The following is a 23067-nucleotide window of genomic DNA, read 5'->3' on the forward strand; positions in this document are numbered from 1 at the left end:
TTGTCAGTGCAATTGTACTTGTAGTAGCGGACCTGAGTTCAATCCTACCTGAGAAATTTATTAAATTGTGACCCTGGGCAAAAAAAATTGAACTTTCTCAGATTCAGTTTTCTCTTCTACAAAAGGGAGACATCGATAGTAGTTGCTGGGGTTGTTATGAGGATTAAATGAGATAAGAGGCTTAAAACCTCTTTCAAATGTTAATTTTCTCTGTAAATTCTAGGTAACATTATTCTTATTATTAAAAGATAATTCATCCCAAAATACACAATAATGTTACTAGCCTTCTCAGCCAAACATGGATATTGCTCTGTGACTGATTATAGAATCCGTGGATGATAATTACTGACCTAAAATTAACTGAGATTCAGGCTCTGACGTGCCATGTATAGAATTACCTTAGAAGTTTAAGGGTCTCAAAAAGCACTAAACACAACCCATAACTCAGCAAGAATTATCTCACATCCGTCAGCAGTGGTAATACAGCATAAGCTTGATAGACTCCAGAAATGGGGAACTTGTGTCTCATAAAGTCATACATTCCACTTTAAGAGTGATCTAAGTTTTAGCAAGTTATTTATTTGCTCAAAGCTCATCTCCATGCAATATAAGTCTAATTCCTTTTTTTTTAAAAAAAGTTAGGTTTTTCTTTTTCAATCAGCAATCTCTCTCCCACCTCCAACTCCCTTCACCCAATCACTATTAAGAAAGGAAGAATACAAAATGTTAAAACAAATTCTTACATTAGCCATTTCCAAAAATATATGTCTTATTCTGCATGTTGAGTTCATCATCTCCCTGCCAGACAGTGAGTAACATACATCATTGGTCCTCTGAAATCATAGTTGGTCACCACGTTGATCAGAATTAAATCCTTCAAAGTATTTTAATAATGTTGTTCACACACACACACATATTGTTCTCTTGGTTCTACTCCACTCTGCATCAGTTGACATGTCTTCTCAGGTTTTTCTGAAACCATCCCTTTCATCATTTATTATGACACAATAGCATTTCTACTAATTCCCTTTCCACATGAAATATTTTCAACTATTTGAAGGGCTATTAATGAAAAAGAAATTAATACAAATGTAATGGATTAATTACTTTTCCATTCCTTCCCAGGTCTTTGAAGACACTCATGTTTCTCTTCAGGCTAGATGGTGTCTTCAATTTAGAGACACAACTAGAGTGGGTCAGTGGGGACTTTGTCCTAGGAAACCTGCATCTAGAAGAAGGACATACTTCCCATGCTTTTTAATCTTCTGTTGGAATACCCTGGAGAGTCCCACCCTTTGCTTAAGACTCTGTTTTTCTGACAACTCATTTCCCCTGCCCCAATCTCTTCCTCTGAGAAGGAGCTCAGCCTCTAAAATCTGAGACACTGCTGTGGCAAATTCTTAGCTTTAAATCTCTCTTTCTTCTTCTAGAGTTCTTTGCCTCAATCAGTTCCTCCCAACTTTAATCCCAATAAGCACACACAGACTGGCCAATACCTATAATTAGCTCTGTTTATAGGACAAAATAAATATTTAAAACAAAGTGAGGCAAGCCAGATTTTCCTGTGCTGAGAGGGAGTCTTCTGCAGATAAAGTGGTTTCAGGAACACAGAAATTGTCCCAAGCCTTGATTGACCCATATAAACTACTCTCAGAGTCTCAGAAGTTCTTGTGGCAGCTACTTCTGCCTGTGTTCCCATCTTCCTAACTTTCTGGAGTTTCTCTCAGTCTCTCTTTCTCCAGCTCTGTGACTGATTGGGGGCTGGGCTTCTTCATAAGTCTTGCTCTGACCCTTACTCAACTACACTAGGCCTCTTAAATTGTTTCTGCTCTTACCTTGGTGTGGCCAATCATTTCTATAAGAAACAGGGTGTCTTACCAAGAACTCCATGTGGCCACAGTGAATCAGGAAGGACTTTATTAATGTTCTTGCAAGACTGGGTGACCCACAAGTAGGCACACCTGTTTAAGACAAATACACAGCTTTTTATTCCCTGTTCCCAACTTGAATTTCCCTCCCTTGTTCCCCACTGGCTGGCTACTGCAGGGTGTGTAGCCTAACTAGAATGCTTTGACCCCCCATGTGAGTCTCTGCCCCTGTTTACATTTCCCACTCCCCACATTTCAGCACCCCTTCCACTTATTTCCTTTTTACTTTATTTGGTCATAGTTTCCCATGGCTTGTAAGCATAAGCAGACATATTGGACCACAAAGCCAGTTTCAATACTGGGCTAGTCCCAGTCTCAAGTGAGGCCTCTCTATTGTTGTTCAGGGGGAAGGTGAAACTTTCCAACTGTCTAACTGCCATGTAAGCTCTTACACCCTGTTGAGCAATATGCAGGAGCAACATCCTAATGGTGATTTTCCACAATTCTCCCTTTTTTTTTATTTCGTCATCGTTGCACCTGCACCTCATTTCATTTTACCACAAGAGGATTCTAGTTTTAATAATATTATTTCAATTTCCTCATCATAATTAGGATTTACCTCAGGCTCTTCATCTAGTAGGAATAGATTATTTGGTCGAGTGCTCCTGGGCATTTCCTTTGTTTCTGCTGTTACAATTAATCTCTGTACCAACCCCCTTACACAAGGTATTAGGTAACAGCCTACAGTTAATACTCCAGCCACCAGTATTAAAGCAGTCAAGATGCAGACTGCCACTCCCTTCCATTTGCTAAACCATGATTCCAACCATCCTGTTAATGAATTGTCTATTCCAGAGTTTTCTGCTAACTCTCAGCTAAAGAGGTTAGACCTTGCAATGCCTTAGTAATGGTTCCATCCGGGGCTGTGTTGTTTGGAATAAAGTGCAACACTCTCCTCCCAACATAACACATACTGCCCCTTTCTTGGCTAACATCATGTCCAGGGCCATTCTGTTTTCCCATGCCATCTGACTTGCAGGATCTAGTTGACTGGCTATTCCCCTAACTGCATCCCTAGTGTAATTAATAAACCTCTGTTGGTTATAATAAATATAGTTAATCCAATCTACATTCTTATTAATGGTTACTCACTAAAACAAGGAAGATTCAAATCTCGATGCAATCTGATTTCTGGCTTCAAACTCGTCTGGAATCCTCCTTGGGACCCTGATGGTATTAAGGTAAACTCTGTCATCAAATGAGCCGTGAGGTGCTTCCCTTTTATTTCTATTTCTGCTTTTGATCACATCCTCTCTCTCAAATGCCAGGGCGAATGGTATAGCTAATTGCACTGTTGTGCGTGAGTGTAGATCTCAGGGTTTTGCCTCCACAATACAACCACAGGTCTGTTCTGGGGATGCTCAAAGCAGAGTAGTTTCCTGATTCATCCTCAGTCATGTTCCACATATCTATGCACATCTCCAGTTCTTCCAGATCTCTGGTAGCCTTTACACCTTGTCACGAGAGACAAGCTATTTGGTTTCCCGTTGTTGTGGAGAAGGCAGGAAGTATCCTGACATCTCTGCCCTGCAGAGCTGAGAACAGTAGTGAGAGGGATTTACAGGTATCACTTCCCCATATAGTTTTATCCTGATATAATGTGACCATACACCTCATCCCCTTTTTTGTCCTTGGTCCATCCCAAAGGGAAGGGGACTATCTGGGCTGAGGCACAGGCATAGAAGTAGCTTTTATTTAAGCTCTTAATGGTATAAAATTTTGCCCATTCTACTCAGGCGTTTGTATCCCCATATCCTCTTTCTGTCTCTGTGGTCTGTCTTAAGTCCTTAACTTTGGTTACTTTCACAATCTTAGGGTCATGCAGGGGTTCCCATTCCTTCACTGGGGCACTATAGTTGCCCTAGGGCTTCCCTGCGTCTCAGGGTTCTGAACCACCATCTTAAATCTTGCTACTGGATCCTGACCTGTCCTGTCTATTCCAAACACATACGTCCGATCCACTTCCCAATCTGCATTTTTTATACTTAAAATTATAGGATTACATTTTAACTCTTGACAATTGGATCTGGCTTCTCCCCTGAACATGTTCAATTTTTATTTCATTGGTTTGTTTTTAGCAAATGGGGCAGTCCATCCCTCATAGGCTGTGGTGAACCAAACATTGCTCTACCCTCGACAGGGGGCCCCGTAGTATCTGGGTTTTTCTCCAGAAGGTTGCTCTTCCGGACATAGGTGTTTATGGTAATTACTTAGTTGTCTTTGATCATTTAAGTCTCTACATTCTATAATTTGACATGCATGGAACTGAACTGTTTGTGGGGTAGCTTCTTTAGTGATGTTTATCCAAATTTTAATGGGGTACCCACCTTCCCTGTACCAATTATCTTGAGCATGGCTTGATTGGTCATGGGAATTGCCCACAAAAGCAGTCGTCCCCAGAAGATTAATAAACCCCTCAGTTTTCCACAGAACATCTTCTTATCAATACAACAAATAAATATTATTCCTATGATGATTAAAGGCAAAATTCCAGCAGCTAATATAACCCCACCCCCACCCCCCACCTCCCACCCCAAAGTACAATCCCCAGTTCTTAATATCTTTTTAACCTTAGCTTCAAGGGATCTTTGGTTGGATGTGTACTCCACTGTTCAGGTTTTATAGGAGAGACTTTCACTGGTCCCTTGATCCTGGGGTATTGAGTCCAAACTTTTTCAGTCATCCAGATGGTAGTTTCTGTGGTCAGGAGCCCTGATAGGGCCCTTCCCAATTGGGCTGCAACTTGGTCTGTCTTCAGGAGTTGGCTAAGATCCAATTTCCTGGTTGTACATTATGTACTGCAAACTCAAGAGGAGGTGTCTGGGCAGGTAGCCCTTTCTTCCTAAGATGGGATAGAGACGAGGACAACATCAGTACATAGTCCTTTAAAAACCTGTTCTTTGTTTCTATTGTTGGCATATCTCCAGCTATCCACACTGCTCACCTCCCCCCCATATAAGGTAAACCAAACAACATCTCATGGGATGACAGCCCTAAGTCTCTTCTTGGGGCTGTTCTAATTCTCAACAAACAATGGGCAGGCATTTAGTCCATGGAAGCTTAGTTTCCAGCCGTAATTTACACAGATGTTTTTTAATGTCTGATTCATATGTTCAACCCATCCTGACAAAGGAGGATGCCAGGGGTTATGAAAATCCCAGGACACTTCTTAACTTTCCATTATTCCTTGTAATATCCTGGCGGTGAATGGCTACCATTATCTGAATTTATACTTTCCACTAAACCATATTGGGGAATAATTTGTTCTAAAATTATCTTGGAGACTCCTGCAGCACCATGGCTTCAACCCATCCTGTTAAGTGATCAACCACTACCAGGACATATTTCAGCCTGCCCACCATCGGCATCTAGGTAAAATATACTTGGATGCTCTGGAAGCATCAAGGCCTGGTTCCCACCTTCCAGGGGTTTGTTTCCTTAATATTTCTTATTCATTTTTTTGCAAATTAAACACCTTTCACAGATTTGTTTAACTACTGTATATATTCCTACATACCCGTATTTCCTTAGCATTAGGTCACACATTGCTTGAACTCCCCAGTGACTCCCCTGATGTGAAATGGATAGGAATTCTCTCACAACTTGTTTGTTTAGCATTTCTCTCCCATCTGGTAATAACCATCAACCTTCTTCTGTTTTTACTACCAGAGTTCAGTCAATCCCTTTTCTTCTTATTTAGTAAATATTGGGACTTCCTTTGGGTCAGGGACTGAAGGAACTAAGACATATATTTCTTTGGGCTCGGTGTTTAGGGCAGCTTCCTTAGCTGTTTCATCAGCCAATCTATTTCCTCTTGCCTCAAGTGTATTCCCTTTTTGACGTCCATTCACACAGACCACTGCTATTTCATTTGGCAATAGCAAGTTTGTTAATACTTCCTTACTAATTCGATAAGTACTAGTTCTTTTTATGCTATTGATTAATCCTCTTTCATATCAAATTTTCCCAAAAGTGTGTACTACCCCAGAAGCATATTTGGAGTTGGTGTAAATGGTTCCCTCTGAGCCAGCAGTTTTAATGTTGATTTAGTGCATATAGCTCACAAGTTTGTGCTGACCGTGTGTTTGGCAATCTATCTGCATCTTTCAGTGAATTGTTATTCCCATCAATTATGGCATAACCATTATGTCTTTTCCCATTTATCACCCTAGATGACCCATCGATAAATAAGCAAAGTCCCTCATGAAAAGGGACATCTCTCAAGTCTGTATATACCTGTGTCTGGTATTCAATGATATCCAAACAATTATGTACTAAATCCTCCCCTCTAGTCTCCCCTTTCCACAAGAAGGTAGCTGGATTTAAGCAGGAGCCAGTGGTAAGCACCAGGTCATCCCTTTCCATCAGAATTGCCTCATATTTTAGAATTTTGGAGTCAGTTAACCATCTCCCAGCTTTTTTGGTTCAAAATGGTCCTGACCAGATGGGGAGTGCTTACCACCAGGGCTCCTCCAAAGGTTAGTTTTCTACTTTCTTCCACCAGTATAGCAATGGCGGCTACTGCCTGGACATACTCTGGCCAGACTCATGAGACAGGGTCTAATAATTTTGACAGAAAGGCCCTGGTTGTCTTTTTCCCCTCCAGTTCTGTGTCAGAACCTCTAGTGCCACTCCCTTGTCCACTGTTGTGAATAAATGAAATGGTTTGTCTAGAGAAGGGAGCACCAATACAGGAGCCTAAATCAGAGCTTGTTTTAATTCCTCAACTGAGTCTTTCTCTTCTTGTGTCCATTGGAATACATTTGGCTCTTCTAGCAATTTGAGAAATAAGTCCTTAGTTTTCTTAGCATAGGAATCAATCCATAATCTACAATAACCATTCAGGCCTTAGAACTTCCTAAGTTCCTTTTTATTCTTTGGAAGGGGTAGCTTGATGATTCCTGTAATCCTCTCTGGATTTATTCTCCTTTGTCCTTCACTAACTAAGTGGCCCAAATACCTTACTTCCTTCTTGACATACTGCAATTTACCTTTGCATGCTATTAGTCCTTGTTCCCCCAGGAAGTTTAACAAGGCATTAGTGGCCTCTGCTACCTTTCTCCTCTTTTTCCCTGAGACCAGTAAATCATCCACATACTGTAACAAAGTATTCCCTGGGGGAAGTTGGAATTTCTCTACTATTTGTTCTAATACTTGGCCAAATAGGTTAGGGGGTTCTGTGAAGCCCTGGGGAAGGACTGTCTACTGAAATTTCTGTTTCCATCCATTGAAAGGGTTTTCCCACTCAAAGGTGAACATGTCTCTACTATCCTGGGCCAATGGGCAAGCCCAGAAAGCATCCTTTAAATCAACTACACTGAACCATCCCTGATCAAAGGGGATTTTACTGAGAAGGGTGTAAAGGTTGGATACAACCACATGTCTTATTTGGACAGTTTTGTTAAGGCCCTCAGCTCTTGGACCATGTGATACATCCCATCAGGTTTCTGTACTGTGGCAGAATGGAGGTGTTAAAAGGGGACTTGCATGGTTCAAGGAGCCCATCTTTAACCAGGCTATCTATAACCGGTTGCAGTCCCTTATGTCCCTCTAGTGGAATAGGATACTGTTTTAGGCATACTACCTCCCTCCCCCTTTTTCTTGAGGGTAATACTAAAGGGGGATTCTCAACCCCCCTCTGTTTCCCTCCTTTACCCAAACCTTTGGATCTATTTGTTTTTCATCTTCTTCAGTTTGACCTATACCCCAAGCTCCAAACCTAGTTGTATTACCAAATCTCTTCCTAATAAGTTACTTCCTGCATTGGGAATATAAAGCAATTATTCCTTTATTCATTCATTGCCCCATCTAAGGTTAGCTGTTTCAAATATTGGGACTGGGAACTCCTTCACCTTTAACTCCTGAAACTATCAAACTTTGGTTAGATGCTTTTACTCCCTCTGGTATAAAATTCAATGAAGATCTGGCAGCCCCAGTGTCCATCAGGAAAACAGTTTCTTACTCTAGTGGTCCCACCTTTAAATTTGTCAAGGAATCCCAGGGGGACCTGGATTTAAGGAACCCCTGACCTCTCTAATCATCCTCATCAAAAGTTATAAGGTGAATTATCTTTTATTCCATTTTTAATTCTGGGCACTCACACTTGAAATGGCTGGGTTTCCCATATTGATAGCATCCAGTGGGAGCCAGAGGGGTAAACCATGTTCGGCCCCATCCTTGCCTGCCTCTTCCTCCTAGTCCCCCTCTTCCCCTTCCTCTTATTTTAACCCAAGTTTCCTTTTCCCTTCCTGAACCTGGTTCCATTCTCTTTTTCATCATCTCATCAACTGACAACATCATTATTTTTACTTTCTGTCTCTGTTTTTCCTCTTTCCGTTTTACAAATACCTTTTGTGACTCAATAATTCCTCTAGGGGTTTTTCACTCCATGCAATTTTTGAATCTTTTCCCTAATATCTGGCTAAGCTTTGGTAACAAAATGGACCTTCAGCAGGCCTTGGGGCCCCGGATGTTAAGGGTCCATGCCAGAATACTTTCTCATTTGATCCCTTAGTGTTTGTAGAAATTACCCAAGGGGTTTTGTCCTTGTCTTGTTGTATTTCAAAGGCTTTTGAAAAGTTTTGGGACTTAGGGGCAGTATCCTTTATACCTTTAATTATCAGATCTATCAAATCTCTCATATGTCCTCTGTGCCCTGGATTATTATTATCCCAATTGGGGTCAATATTTGGAAATTTTTGTTCAGCTGCCATTCCCCCCTGACCTGGGGAGTGTTGTCTTTCCCATTCCCTCATAGCCACCCTCCTTATCATGCCTGTTTCTTCTCCTGTGAACAAAATGTTCATAATGGCCATCATCTCAGGCCAGGTATAAAAACTTGGTCCCAAGAACTGGTCTAGCTGTTTGGACAGACCTATGAGATCCTCAATAAGATATTTCATTTCTTTTTTGGAATTTCTCACCTCTGTATTAGTGAGGGGTACATTTATAAACCTTATTTCTCCTTACCCTATGGAGACCTCTCAGAGGGGGTAAGGAAGCTTTGAGGATTTCATTCTATGAAAAGGGTGTTCCTTCCCCAATGGGAGAGGGAAATTCTGAATATCTCATCTGCACTCCTCTAACTCTTGATGTAACTTCAAGTGGGGTGGTGCATTAGGGGGTGACACTAATTGTGGTAGGACCAATAGAAGTCTCCTGACCTTTGGTCTTGTTGTTCCCAGTATCAGCTGGACCTAATAATTCTCCCAAGTCTATTAAATTTTGTTCCAGTAAATCCGAGGATACATATGGCAGGGGCAGAAACAACAATGGGCCCCAGGTTTTAGGTTTTGTCTCCCCATTTTGTCCTTGATTTCCCTGATCTGTAGATTTAAGTGAATACAGCTGAGTAGCCGCCCTGCCCTTCGATCAGGATTTTTCCTCAGAAAAGGGTTTCTTTTCCTTAACATAGATGGTAAGGGCTCGACACAGCCAGCTTTCATCTGTCCCGTACCTAAGCCAGAAAAGAGCAGAAGGTTGTATACTCTGTTTTAGCCAGATAAAACAACAATATTTTATCATCTTTTTCTTATCTTTCTGTCTAGTGCATGTTGTATCTTCCCAATATTTCAATATCCTCCGTAAGGGACTGTCTGGAGGAATGTCCATAGGGATATTCTCGTTATCCCCTTTGTTTCCCTTAAACTTTATCTTCTTATTCCCCATCCTATATCTTTCATTCAAGACCTTTGCATCAAAATCAGCTGCTTTGTCCTTCTCCGGATGTTTCGCTCACAGGATCAACAGAACCACAGATCTAGACTCCACACTCACTTTGTACCTCACTGTTACATCTCAGACATACATACACACTAAGCCTCAAAATCCCATAGGAAGTCCCAACCACCACGGTAATACTTAACATCCTCTTTTCTTACCTTGGTTTGTGCACAGAGTTGCCTAGTTGCTGTGGTGCCTGCTTTTTCCTTCTCCCCTTCATTCCTGGATCCACAGTGGCCACTTTCATTAATACGGTCCTGGGATCCTGAACAGTTCATGAGCAGGGATACCCATCAGCAATACGCAGGACCATTTAAAGTCAGTGGGATGCATTTCCTGGTCTTTTGGCTGTGGCCAGCCCTTACTCAGGATGTCTGGATCCTGGATGAGCCCCCATCTGTAAGAACTGAGTGTCTTATCAAGAACTCCATGTGGCCAACAGTGAATCAGGAAGGACTTTTATTAACGTTCTTTCAAGAGCAGGTAACCCATAAGTAGGCACACCTGTTTAAGACAAATACGCAGCTTTTTATTCCCTGTTCCCAACTTGAATTTTCCTCCCTTGTTCACCATTGGCTGGCTACTGCACGGTTTACAGCCTATCTGGAATGCCTAAACCCCCCATGTGAGTCTCTGTCCCTGTTTATATTTCCCACTCCCCACATTTCAGCACCCCCTTCCCCTTATTTTCTTTGTACCTTATTTGGTCATAGTTCCCCATAGCTTATAACTTTAAGCAGATATGTTGGACCACAAAACCAGTTTCAATCCATTTTAACTGGGCTAGCCCCAGCCTTAATCGAATCCTCCCTATTGTTGTATGGGGTAGGGTGGGACTTTCCAACTGTCTAACTGCCATGTAAGCTCTTACACCCTGTTGAGCAATATGCAGGAACAACATCCTAATGGTGATTTTGCACATTTCTTCAATGCATACAGCACTATTTCCTTTCTAATTCACCCAAGAGACTTATTCATAAAGGTGTCACCAAACCTGCCTGAATTTTTACAGGTAGTCTGACACCTCTTTATCCCTTTACTTTCTTTGATAAGGGCCTGGGTAACTGCAAGGGCATCTTAGCACAATGAAATATGAATAACATTTTGGTGAAGAGGATAACATGAATATAGTGGTAATTTGGGCAATTGAGCCATAGAATAAAAAGCATCTCATTCACTCTCCTAGACCTTACAGATTAGACTTAGAGATCTCATGATCATCCTCCCTCTGGCAGGGTAGAAAGCATGTAGAACACAAACCACAATAAGACCTTTTGTTACAATTTCCACAGTGCCCATAAGAGAAATGTTTCTACCTTCACCATCAGTGAAATAAGAAATCCCAGCCCTTAGTTATGTAGTCTCCCCAAACTTTTAGAAAATCAAGGATTTTTAAGTGTATGTAACTCACGAAATCATCTAGTGCTCATTTAACAAATGAGGTCTGGGGTGAGGGGTGGGAAATGACTTGCTCAAGGTCATATAGTCAAGTAGTGGCAAAGCTGGGCCTAAAACCCAGGTCCTTACTCCTATCCTAGTGCTTTTTTTCTTTTTAGTTTTCAGCATTCACTTTTATAAGATTTTGAGTTCTAAAGTTTTTTCTCTCTCCCTTCCCTCTCCCCTCCTCAAAAGGGCATATAATCTGATATAGGCTATACATGTACAATCATATTAAAATATTTCCACATCCTACTTTTTTTTCACTCTTTACTACTTTAGGGTAGAGAACATCCCCCTCACCCCACCCCCTTCTGCCCTATTTTTATACATTGAAGGAGACTGAGGAACAATATAAAAGAATTACTTGAGGTTAGAAAACAAAAAAAATCATTTTTTTTCTTGTGCTCACCTCTCCTGACTTTAAAACTTTGTAAAAGAACCACTAATTCCTGTTCAATAAGCACACTCCTTAGAAGTCACTAGCTCTAGAAGGGACCTTAGCAGTCATGGAGTCCTTATTGACAACCTTTGATAGGAGAGTGCTCAATGAAATAAGAAACTGGGGAGAATGAAGGGAAGAATTAAAGCCTCCCAGGTCCTAAAAAAGTCAAATCTTACCATGTTGTATCTATCTCATTGTGTTATTTTGTATGTTTATGAGGATGTGTTTGTGGGAATGCATGTGTAAGAGGTATGCATATGTAAAATACTTTGTCAAAATAACATTGGCATATATAAGCTATGAAATAACTTGATTCTCTTCCTGCAAAGGTGTTTTTCAAGGGATTCACAATGAACACCATCCGGGGGTTCCCAATGAGTGCTGCCACGTTTCTTGGATATGAACTTTCACTCCAGATACTGAAGGGAGATCAAACAGAGACGAATCCCTGAATTCCAAGTCAACTTTATTCTTTCCCATTCCCTCATTTGTAAGTGTGTATCTTGGAGAGGGTAGACTTACTAATATGGGAGGAAAATGACAAATAGTCTTTGTCTTCCTAACATTGAATATTTTGTGCAGGAATTATGACTGGAGTCATCACACAAAAGGACCTTTCAGTGTCTACCTGTGCACGGTGGTGTGCTAGATACTAACCAGATTATAACCCAGTCACAGTGTCCCCTTTCTTTTACTTTACACCTTTGAAGAAGGTTCAGCAACCTGTGCTTGGAGCCTCTGAGACGTATTGGTTGAAAGCCTTCTTCACTCTTAATTCCCACTTCTTTTCCCCCCTTCTTTCCTTTTTCTTTAATCTATCTTCTGACTACACTTTTCTACACTTTTTCTTCTCTTGATCAGGTTTATCTGGTCTTGTTGCAATCTGAAAAATATTTAAGTGCCTTCTACTTATACCCCATTGTTCCAGGCAGAGGACACACAAAAGTGTGGAGAGGGGAGAGGAGAGAGGGGAGAGGAAAGAGGGGAGAGGGGAGAGGGGAGAGGGGAGAGAAAGAGAGAGAGAGAGAGAGAGAGAGAGAGAGAGAGAGAGAGAGAGAGAGAGAGAGAGAGAGGGAGAAAAGAGAGAGAGAGGGAGACAAGAGGGAGAGAGAGGGAGACGAGAGAGAGAGAGAGGGAGAGAGAGAGAGAGAGGGAGACAAGAGAGAGAGAGGGAGACAAGAGGGAGAGAGAGGGAGACGAGGGGGAGAGAGAGAGAGAGAGAGAGAGAGAGAGAGAGAGAGAGAGAGAGAGAGAGAGGGAGAGAGAGAGGGAGAGAGGGAGGGAGGGAGAGGGGAGGAAGAGACCCTGTTTTTGGTCACCACAGATAATGTGTTTAACATAGATATTGGAACTCAGGACTCAGCTCAAATGTTACCTCCTACATATCCAAGCCCCCCCAGCTGCTTCTGCCTCTACCTACTAAAGCTCTATATCCTGATTAGAGTGATAATGAATCTCCTAAAGTGACTACATTATTGGAAGCTACACCACATATTTCCATTCGGCTGGAACCAATTACCATATTTTACACAATTATAACTTTGAAGAGTATGAATTTGGATACAGGCAACTACTTCACAGGATTCATTATTAATACTAATCAGAACATATTTGTGTGTGCTTGTGTGTCTGTATAGGAACACATATAAATAAACATTTTATGTAGTATGCTATATTATATATACATATACATAAAATCTATACATGTGCATGTATAGCTATTACACTTTATGTGTGTATATATGCACATATATGCATACATACACACAATTTACATATATATGTGTGTTCATGTTAAGCTCCCTGATATCAGGGACCATTTCATTTTTTTGGTCTTTGTATCCCAATACCCGACAGAGGGTCTGGCACACATTAAATACTTGTTTGTTGCTTAATTGAATAAGATTAGGCACCAAATGCCCCCTTCTCCTCATCTGTAAAGTGAGCCGGAGAAGAAAATGGCAAATCACTATAGTATCTTTGGCAAGAAAACCTCAAATGGAGGCATGAAGAGATGGACATGACTGCAAAATGACTGAAGGAAAACCTTCCTGTACGCCCATTGACCATTTATCTTTTCTATGTAATATAATTAAGATCATGGATCTAGATGTCAGGAAATCTGTGTTCTAGTCCGCCGTGTAACCTTAGGAAAGTCATTTCATTCACTGATTTATTCAGCAAACATCAGTTAAATACTTCTTCTGTGAAGAGCGCTGTACTTGGTGCTGAGAAAAATAGATACCATAGTCCTTGCTGTCCTTGAACTGATGAGAGTCTAATAGGAGGCTACACAATAGATGATTAGAACTAGGACTTCAAGGGATAATAAGGTGCCATTGGAGGTTTTGGAATGGAGACAGGACATAATCAGATCTATGTATAAAAAGCATTATTCTGGTAGCATCACGGGAAGGCCAATAAGGAGGGTATCGTAATCATCCAAATAGATGGTAATGTCAGTGAAGCTTCTGTGTGTTTCAGTTTCATCATCTATAAGATGATGGACTTGGACCAGATTATCAACATATTTACATCACTAAAAGTCTTATTCTTTAGAGATCCTTCTTAGCATAAACTTAGGTTATATAAATCATACCATTTGGTAAGTTTATGTAAAAAATGTTAAATAGGACCAAACAAGCAAACTTTAAATATATAGTGAAACATTAATTAAATGATTCCATTTAATCAAGGAATGGGTTATCTCCATTCACTGAAACCCTCCCTCACTCAAACCATAACAGTTAAAAATCCTTTTAGAATGTCTGAATCCATTTTTCTGCCTGCATGACTAATTGATTTTGTACTGACCAAGATTCTTAAAGAAGGTCATGATTCTGAATATTAGTGGGGTTTTTTGACATTTTGGGTTAAAAATGTTCTCAGCTGCGATGAAGCATAGGAGGCAGGAGCAGGATTCTCAGCTAATACAGCACTTAAATTCTGAGGGAGGACATCATAAAGGAGGCATGGCTAGGAATCAGAGCACCAAAGTTCAAGACCTCCCCTGATACTTAGAAACTGACCTTAAGCAAATCACTTAACTTCTCAAAATCTAAATTTCCTTTTCTGCAAAATGTGAAAAAGTGAACTGTGAAGTTCTCTATAGATGAATGCCACTCTTCTGATGATCATTGCACCTTTAAGGGTAAGGCCCTGGGGTTTGGACCCATTCTGCATTAAAGCACAGCACATGTCATAGGACTACAGATGACACAAAGGGAAGGGAGGATAAGCATTTCTATGTGCCTTCTAGGCTCCAGGTGCTGTGCTAAGCACTTTACAAATATTATCTCATTTGATCACTCACAACAAACTTTGTGAGGTATATGCTATCATTATTCCCATTTTATTTGTGAGGAAACTGAGGTTTGCAAAGGTTAAGTGACTTGAGGTCACACATCCAGGAAGTGTCAGAATCTGAATTTGAACTCCGGTCTTTCTGACTTCAGGTCCAGGACTTTATTCACTGTGTTACCCGGATAGCAAACACAGTGGAAAACAGGTTGAGGATCCAAAAGGATCATGTGAAGAGAGAGCCCCGGACTGAATTGCATAAGATGAAATCTAATAGGGTAAATTATAAAGTCTTAGACTCAGACACAGAGTATCTGCTTTACAGCTCCAGGACGGTGCAGTTATGGTTAGATAGCAGTTATCTGGAAAAAGATCTCGGAATTTTAGAAGTCTGTAAGCTCAATGAGAGCCAGCAGATGTGGCATCCAAAAACATCAATGCAATCTTGGCTTGCATTAGGTGGGCACAGCTTCCAGGAAAAGAGAGATGATAATTACTCTGTCCTCAGCCCTTGTCAAACCTGATCTGAAGTATTTGTTCAGTTGTGGATGTTACAGTTTAAGAAGGATATTTAATAAGCTAGAGAGTGTCCAGAGTTGGGTAACCAAGGAAGTGCCTTAAGTAAATAATATGTGAGGATCCAAGGAAGGAACTGAGGACAAGATTCAGGGAGGATAAGATAATTGTTTTCAAGTTTTTGAAAATCTACCATCTGCGGAAAGATTTATCTTAATTTTGTTTGGTCCCAGAGGACAGAACCAAGAACAATGGATGAAAGTTGAAAATTGGTCAACTTTAGCCTGATGTCAGGAAAAATCTTCACCCTAATAAAACCATCCAAAAGTGGAATGGACTGCCTTGAGAGGTGGTGGGATCTCCCTCCCTAGAAATTTTCAAACAGAGACTGGAGAACCACTTGTTGAGAGTGTCATAGTAACCCTTTAGAATTAGTTGGCTCCTGAGGTTACTTCCATTTCTCAAATTATGTGATTCTGGATTTTTTTTATTGTTGTTTTAATCATTTAATTAAATATTATTAATTATTGTTTTAATTCTATGAGATGTTTGCTTGTTATTTGATTTTTTTCATGAAACTATTGCAACAAAAAGTTCTGGAAAATTGAAAGTTCCAGTTTATTGGCATTTTTCTATTTTGTGTCAATTCTAGTGCAGCAATAAGAATTTAGGAAAAAAAACTTTATATAACCCAATTTTGTTCTCTTCAGTATGTGTGAGGTAGCATGGCCTCTGTCGTAAATACTCAGGAAGGGGAGTCAGAGTACCTAAATTCAAATTGACTCTATTATTTATCACTCATTTCATGTTGGGCTTATCCCTATCCTGTCCCTTAATCTGTATAAGCCTCAGCTTCTTCACCTGTAAAACAAGGGGGTTGTTGTATGGAATCGGTTTCATTAGCAGTTTTCTCTTTCTATTCTGCTTCATATATAGAAATGATCAGGATTCTGTGTGTTTGGGTGTAAGTCCAGAATTTAAAAAAAAACAAGTAAAATGAGGAGGTTTGGCTATGATAACTTGTCAGATACCTTCCACGAATGTATGATCTTATGATCCAATTCCAAAGAAAGACAACAGATTTGACACAGCATCCCCATGTGCCACCCACTTCCATATGTGGATACACTAGCCATTTACTTCTTTGACAGAAGGGAGGAAATTGGCCACAAAGTAGGAAATCAATTAATTTTGCCATTAGAGTTACAGAAAGCAGAATACAGTTTCTCTTTAAGAATGAGAGCTTTTGCCCTGTGATAAACAGTTGGTCCTGAGGGCTTCCCAAACACCTTTTCAAGATGATTGGCAGGGGGGAAGGTGGGAGAATTATGGCCTATTAAAAAAATTAGAGATTTATAGTTGAAAGGGACTGTGGAAGCCAACGAGTCCAAACCCTTCATTTAGCAGATGAGAAGATTTTGAGTTCAGCCAACCAGGAAGCTGTGCATGTTCAAAGTGATAGAACCTCATGTTCTGCTTTGGTCAGGGCTTCCTTCCCTGGTCATTCAACTGCAAGCTTCCAACTGGACTGCAGGCTGGATCTGAGACCACTTTCCACTACTGGCGCTAGATCCATGCCATTGCTCCTTGCTCAGTACACAGCCAAGTCCCTCTATCACTCCTTGCACCAGACCTTGGCTCTATATCTAGATTTCCCTCCTCCAACCTGGAGTATGAGTGACAGGGCTTCCAACTGGAATCCGTTCTCACTCCTGCACAAGTGCAGACTCTTCTTTAGCAGATCTTGGACCTCTTCTTTCCCTGGTGCATCGCTGTAGGCAGATTGATGTTCATTCTCTCTGAAGGAATGTCTTTCATATAACTCTCCTGACTAGATCCAGTCTTCAGTGTCTGTAGACCTCTCTCTCTCTGTGTCCTTTTATGCTGATCTGGAAAAATAACCCACTCTGCTCTTGTTCCTTAGCTTTTCTAATCGGGACCCAGCCTGGTGTCTTTTCTAGATCTTTGTAGAGTAATTGTGAGAAAAGAGCTGAGTTGTACTGCTGCTTCCTATTCTGCCATCTTGGCTGGTCTCTCCTACCAAAAACTATACTTACTGAAAGGTTATGTAGACAATGGATTAATATAATGCTAAATATATACGCCCAACATGGCATAACATTTCAATTCTTAAAGGAAAAGGTAAATTAACTAAAAGGAGGAATAGAAAGTAAAAGTGGGGATCTCAGCATACCCCTTTCATACCTAGATGTATCTCACCCAAAAACAAACCAGAAAGAAGTATGGACCTGAGTATAGTTTTAGGAAAAAATGATATTATAGCCCTATGACAATTATTGAAGGGGAATAGAAAAAGGTATACATATTTCTCATGTATGTATGGTACCTTTACAAAAATTGACCATGTATTGAAGTACACGAACCTTACAGACAAATGCAGAAAAGTAGAAATATTGAACACATCTTTTATAAACAAAAATGCAAAAAAACCCCAGTTCAAATGAAGAGCCACTGGAAAAAAAGAGAGACTAAATAACTTGAGGCTAAACAAATAATGGATCCAAGAACGAATGATAGAAACAAAAAATAATTTCATGAAGATAATGACAACAATGAGACAACATATCAAACTATTTGGAATGAAGTTGAAGTAATCCCTAGAGGAAAATTTATATCTCTAAACACTTTAAGCAACAAAAGAAGGAACAAATTAGCAAATTGGCTTTACAACTGAAAACAAAAAAAATTGTACAGAGTAATTAAAAAACCCAATTAAATGTAAAATAGAAATTTTGAAAAACAGAGAAAACAATGATAAATTTGAAAGGGTAAATTCATGTTAATAAAACTAGAAACTGGTTGGGAAAAACACAATAGGAAAGAGAAATCATCAGCTAATTTGATATGAGAAAAGAAATAGGAAAAGCAATTAGGTGAATTTACTCCCAGTGAAGAAGAAATTATTAGAAAGTATTTTGCCCAAATAGATCTTACTAAAACTGACCTCTCTAAATGAAATGGATGAATATTTTTTTAAAAAAATCCCCAGCTTAACAGAATAAAAAATAGAATTAAATAACTCAGTCATGGAAAAAGAAATTGAACATTCCATAAATGAAATCCCCAAAGGGAAATGTTTTATCAAACATTCAAAGAACAATTAATTCCAATATTGGATAAGCTTTTCCAGAAAAAAAAATAGAAAAAGAGAGGTCTTACCAAACTTATTCTATAGTATAAATATGGTCTTGATATCTAGGGAAACTCAAAACAGAAATAAAACTACAGATCAATATTCTTTTATTTATTTATTTTTATTTAATATATTTAGTTTTCAGCATTGATTTTCACAAGAGTTTGAATTACAAATTTTCTCCCCATTTCTACCCTCCCCCCCACTCCAAGATGGCGTATATTCTGGTTGCTCTATTCCCCAGTCAGCCCTCCCTTCTGTCACCCCACTCCCCTCCCATCCCCTTTTTCTTTCCTTTCTTGTAGGGCAAGATAAATTTCTGCGCCCCATTGCCTGTATATCTTATTTTCTTGAAGAATATTTATGCAAAGATTTTAAATGATCAAAATATACCACAAAGTAATAATTCTCAAAGCAATCAGAAAAATGTATATTTAATGACTCTAAGGTTTTACCTCACAGCCACCAGAGCAGCAAAATTAACAAAAATGGAAAATGACAAATTCTAGAGGGGCCATGGGAAACAGACACATTTAGGCACTGGTGAAGCTGTGAAATGGAAAGCAATTTGGAACTATTTCCCAAAAGTTATTAAAGTCTTCATACCTAGTAATGCCACTACTAGTTCTATACCTCAAAGAGGTTAAAGAAAGAGGGAAAGATCCATATTTACAACATTTTAGCAGCTCTTTTTGTAGTAGCAAAAAACCTGGAAATTTTAAAAGTTCCCATTATTTGAGGAATGGCTGAACAATTATGCTGTATAAATGTGTTGGAGTATAATAACGGAGATGGAGTATAATAATACTGTAAGAAATGATGAAGGGGGCAGTTTCAAAGAAACCTGGAGAAATTTCTATTAATTTATGTAGAGTGAAGTGAGCAGAACCAGGAGAAAACAGTTTATATATAACAACATTATAAAAGATAAACAACTTTGAAAGACTTAACTCTGATAAACTTGGTGACTGACCACCATTCCAGATGACTTATGATGAAGTATGCTATCCACCTTCTAACAGAAAAAACTAGGAACTCAGGGTGCATATTGAGGCATTTTTGGACCTGATCATGCAGATTTTGGGTGGGGGAGGGCTGGCTATGTATATTTGTTACAAGGGTTTTGGAGTTTTTTTTTTTTTTTTTGCTTTTTTGGTAGGATGAAGGTGGCAGTGGGAGCAGGTAAATTTTTTCTAATTTGAAAGTTTTTATATTTTTTTCCATTTACACGTAAAAACTGTTTTAAATGTTTTTTTTTTAAATTTTGAGTTCCAAATTCTCTCCCTCCCTGTTTCCCTCCTTGAGGAAGGCAAGCAGTTTGATGCAGATTTTATATGTGCAGTCATGCAAAATATATTTCCACATTAGTCATGTTGCAAAAGAAAACACAGACCAAAAAAAAAAAAACCAAGAAAAAGAAAATTAATTAAAAAAAGTATGATTCAATCTACATTCAAACTCCACCAGTTCTTTGTCTGGAGGTAGATAGCATTTTCCCATCATAAATCCTTCTGAATCAATCCTTGTACTGCTGAGAATGGCTAAGTGATTCACAGTTGTTCGTTGTACATTATTGCTGTTACTGTGTACAATGGTCTTCTGGTTCTTCTCACTTCGTTTTGCATCAGTTAATGTAAGTCTTTCCAAGTTTGCGAAGGTAGATTTTTTTGTCAATTGATTTTTTTAAAAATCAGTTTTTAAAAAAGAAGAGAAATAATCTGCATATGAAAATCAGAATTAAAGTGCATAAAGAAAATAAATAGGAAATTTTGAAAACAGATTTGAATCCACTCTGGCCATCTTTGTTACAGTCAATGAAACACTTTATTCACTAAAAAAGCATGTTCTTTTAAGTGCTAGCAAGTTATATGAGTAAACCTGAGTCCTTCATTAGCTAAAGAACTTCTATAAAAAGTGCCTTTTACTACATTGTCTACAATATAGAGTCAGTAGGTGCCATGGTTGACAGAATGCTGGGCCTGAAGTCAAGAATAGAATTCAAATCCAGGCACTTACTAGTGTTGTAACTCTGGAAAAGTTTGTTTAACCTTTGTCTGCCTCAGTTTTCTCAACTGTAAAATTGGTATAATAAAAGCACCCATCTCACAGTGTTGTGGTAAAGATAAATGAGATAACATTTGAAAATACAGTACTTGGCACATGGTAGATGGATAATAAATGGTTGATCTCTTCGCCTCTCACTACAGCTGCCAACCTTTATTCTCTTAAAGAATGAACTTCTTCAAGTTGTTTTTTTTACTGATAAAAACATTTGCTAAATTTTCCCTTAAAAATGAATCAAACTTTTTTTTCACATTTTGATTTTATTTTTGAATAAATTTTTATTGCTACCTTATATCTTACATTGTGCAACATATCCCTCACTTTTTCTCCTCCTAGAGAATCATTCCATAAGATTGAAAAAATGGGCAGTGACCATTCAGCAAAACAAATAAGAGACTAAAAAAAAAGTCTGGCTATGTTTAATGCTCCATACCAGTACCTCCTCAACTCTGCAAAGCAGCAGGAATGAGATGCCTTCTCCTATGTCTTCTTTGGGCCATTCTATATCATCAGAATTTTGCAATATTCAGTTTCAGTTGTTTTTGATGGTTTTTTTCTGTTTAGTGTACTTTGTTGTGGTCCTCACTGATTACTGTGAATCTCTGGAAAGTACATTTTACTGCATTGTCTACAACTGTTCACCTTTATTCCCTGCATGCAAAAATGACTTAGTAATCATTTCTCCTTCAGGCTGTGACTTCACTAATGAAACTTTTGAACATTTTTTTCTTTAAGAAATCAAATCAAAACTTGTTTATCTAGAAAAACAATCTATAGTTTAATTTTATAATAAATTTTGTAAAGTTCATTTCTTTAGTCAAGAAATTTTGTGCTAATACAACCAATGTATGCATTTAGTAAAATGATGCCAGTTGAAAGAAGAAATAAAGAAAAAAAATGAAATTGATCATGAAAATGTCCATTTTGGAACATAAAATGGGAAATCTAGTGTTGGAAGAGATCTCAGAGTCCATTTAGTCCAGTGTCCATATCTTACAGTTGAGGAAACTGAGGCCCAGGGTATGGTAAATAACTTGCCCAAGGTTGTACAGTGTCAAAGGTTGGATTTGACTCTAGGTACTTTAAGTCCTGAACACCTACTCTTTCTACCATATGCTTTTCTTTTTCAAAGACAAGAATTAAAAAAGATTCCCCAACTGAATATTTATCTGTTTTTCTTTTTCATCTCCCTCCTACTCCCCACTTTTATTTTAGGAGTGATATCATCTGAGCAAGACTTTTTATTCTCCTGAGCCAACTCTCAGACTGTCCTCTGAAGCTAGAACTCTGGAGAACTAATTCATGGAACACACGCTTTCTCAACTGAAGACTAGCTCCCTCCTGACTTGCATCTTTGCATCATTTATGCCTTCAGAGAGACACTCAGCAAACCAGCCCTTTAATGACCCTTTGTTCACAAATTTTAAGCATCTCAATCAGTATTCCCTTGGCTGGAGTCACAACATATGGTCAATGGCACATCTTTCCTTCCCTCTGAAGGGAAGTATTATTGACATTCATTTACTCTGCATCTGATGTGGTCCTGGGTTAAATAGAGAGTCATTCTTGATGAGGTATGGTGGACCTGGTTCACTATAGCCTTCTTAAACTCTCTTGTCTCTTTGTGGACTTTGAAGTTGTCACTAAGTTTTGAAATAAAACATTTAAAATTCTACACAGATTATTTCTTTGTAATGCACATACTTGCATATTTGTTTCTGGAATTTTAGAATCCCTAGAGCAATGACTGCTTTCCTTGGAGCCTGGATCATATGATCATAGCTAGAGAGCTAAAAAGGATCATGGGATCATAAGATCATAGACCTAGAGCTGAAAGAAACCTTGGAACTCATCAAATCCAACCCCCTCATTTTCCCCTTGAAGAACCTGAGGCAGACCTGCCCAGGATCTCACAGTATCTGAGATAGGTTTCAAACCTAAGCCTTCCCAACTCCACAGCCAACATTCTTCCCATTATACTAAAATAACTTTGAAGATATCTGTGAGTTCAAGAAAGAACCACTTAAAGGCAAGCAATAATAAAGGATGCTAACAACTGATTCATTTTGTTCTTGGATGCCTTTGATTGGTTTGCGTTAAGGATGCACTTGTAAATTTCCCTCATGTAGCTTTTAATAAAATATTCACATGCCAATGATTCACTGCCTGACCTAATCATACTTTTATTATAAAAATGATGATTGCTGAGAGTATTGCAGAAAATCTCTCCTATCCTTCTCCCATTAAAATTAGCATTAAAAGGAAAAACTTGCCTCAGCCTAAAAAAATATCCAGGAAGAGATTCTGAGCTTTGATGGGCTTAAGGGTAATGATCACTCTCTGGGTCTTCTGTTTGTATTGATAAAGAAAAAAATGTTTTGCTATATCCTTGGTGCATTACCTCAGACTCAGTTTCTTTCTCAACATGGATATGAAGCCCATTTGGTAATTTACACAGATGCTTTAGCTTCAGGAAAACTGTTAGAAACTTGCAAATGTTT

At 39.0% G+C, this 23067-nt stretch overlaps 1 protein-coding gene across 1 annotated transcript in view; it reads left to right on the plus strand.

Moving 5' to 3' along the window:
- The window catches only part of SLC25A48 (solute carrier family 25 member 48), a 103463-nt gene extending 81228 nt beyond the window's left edge, over positions 1 to 22235 (plus strand). The window contains exons 9-10 of the mRNA XM_036749697.1: positions 11862 to 12022; positions 21782 to 22235. Coding sequence (XP_036605592.1) covers positions 11862 to 11984 — 123 coding nt within the window. The 3' untranslated portion in view covers positions 11985 to 12022; positions 21782 to 22235. The remainder of the gene's footprint in view (positions 1 to 11861; positions 12023 to 21781) is intronic.
- Positions 22236 to 23067: the final 832 nt, after the last annotated feature.

The sequence above is a fragment of the Trichosurus vulpecula genome, chromosome 3 (assembly GCF_011100635.1).
Source record: "Trichosurus vulpecula isolate mTriVul1 chromosome 3, mTriVul1.pri, whole genome shotgun sequence".
In the NCBI taxonomy this organism is placed as follows: domain Eukaryota; kingdom Metazoa; phylum Chordata; class Mammalia; order Diprotodontia; family Phalangeridae; genus Trichosurus; species Trichosurus vulpecula.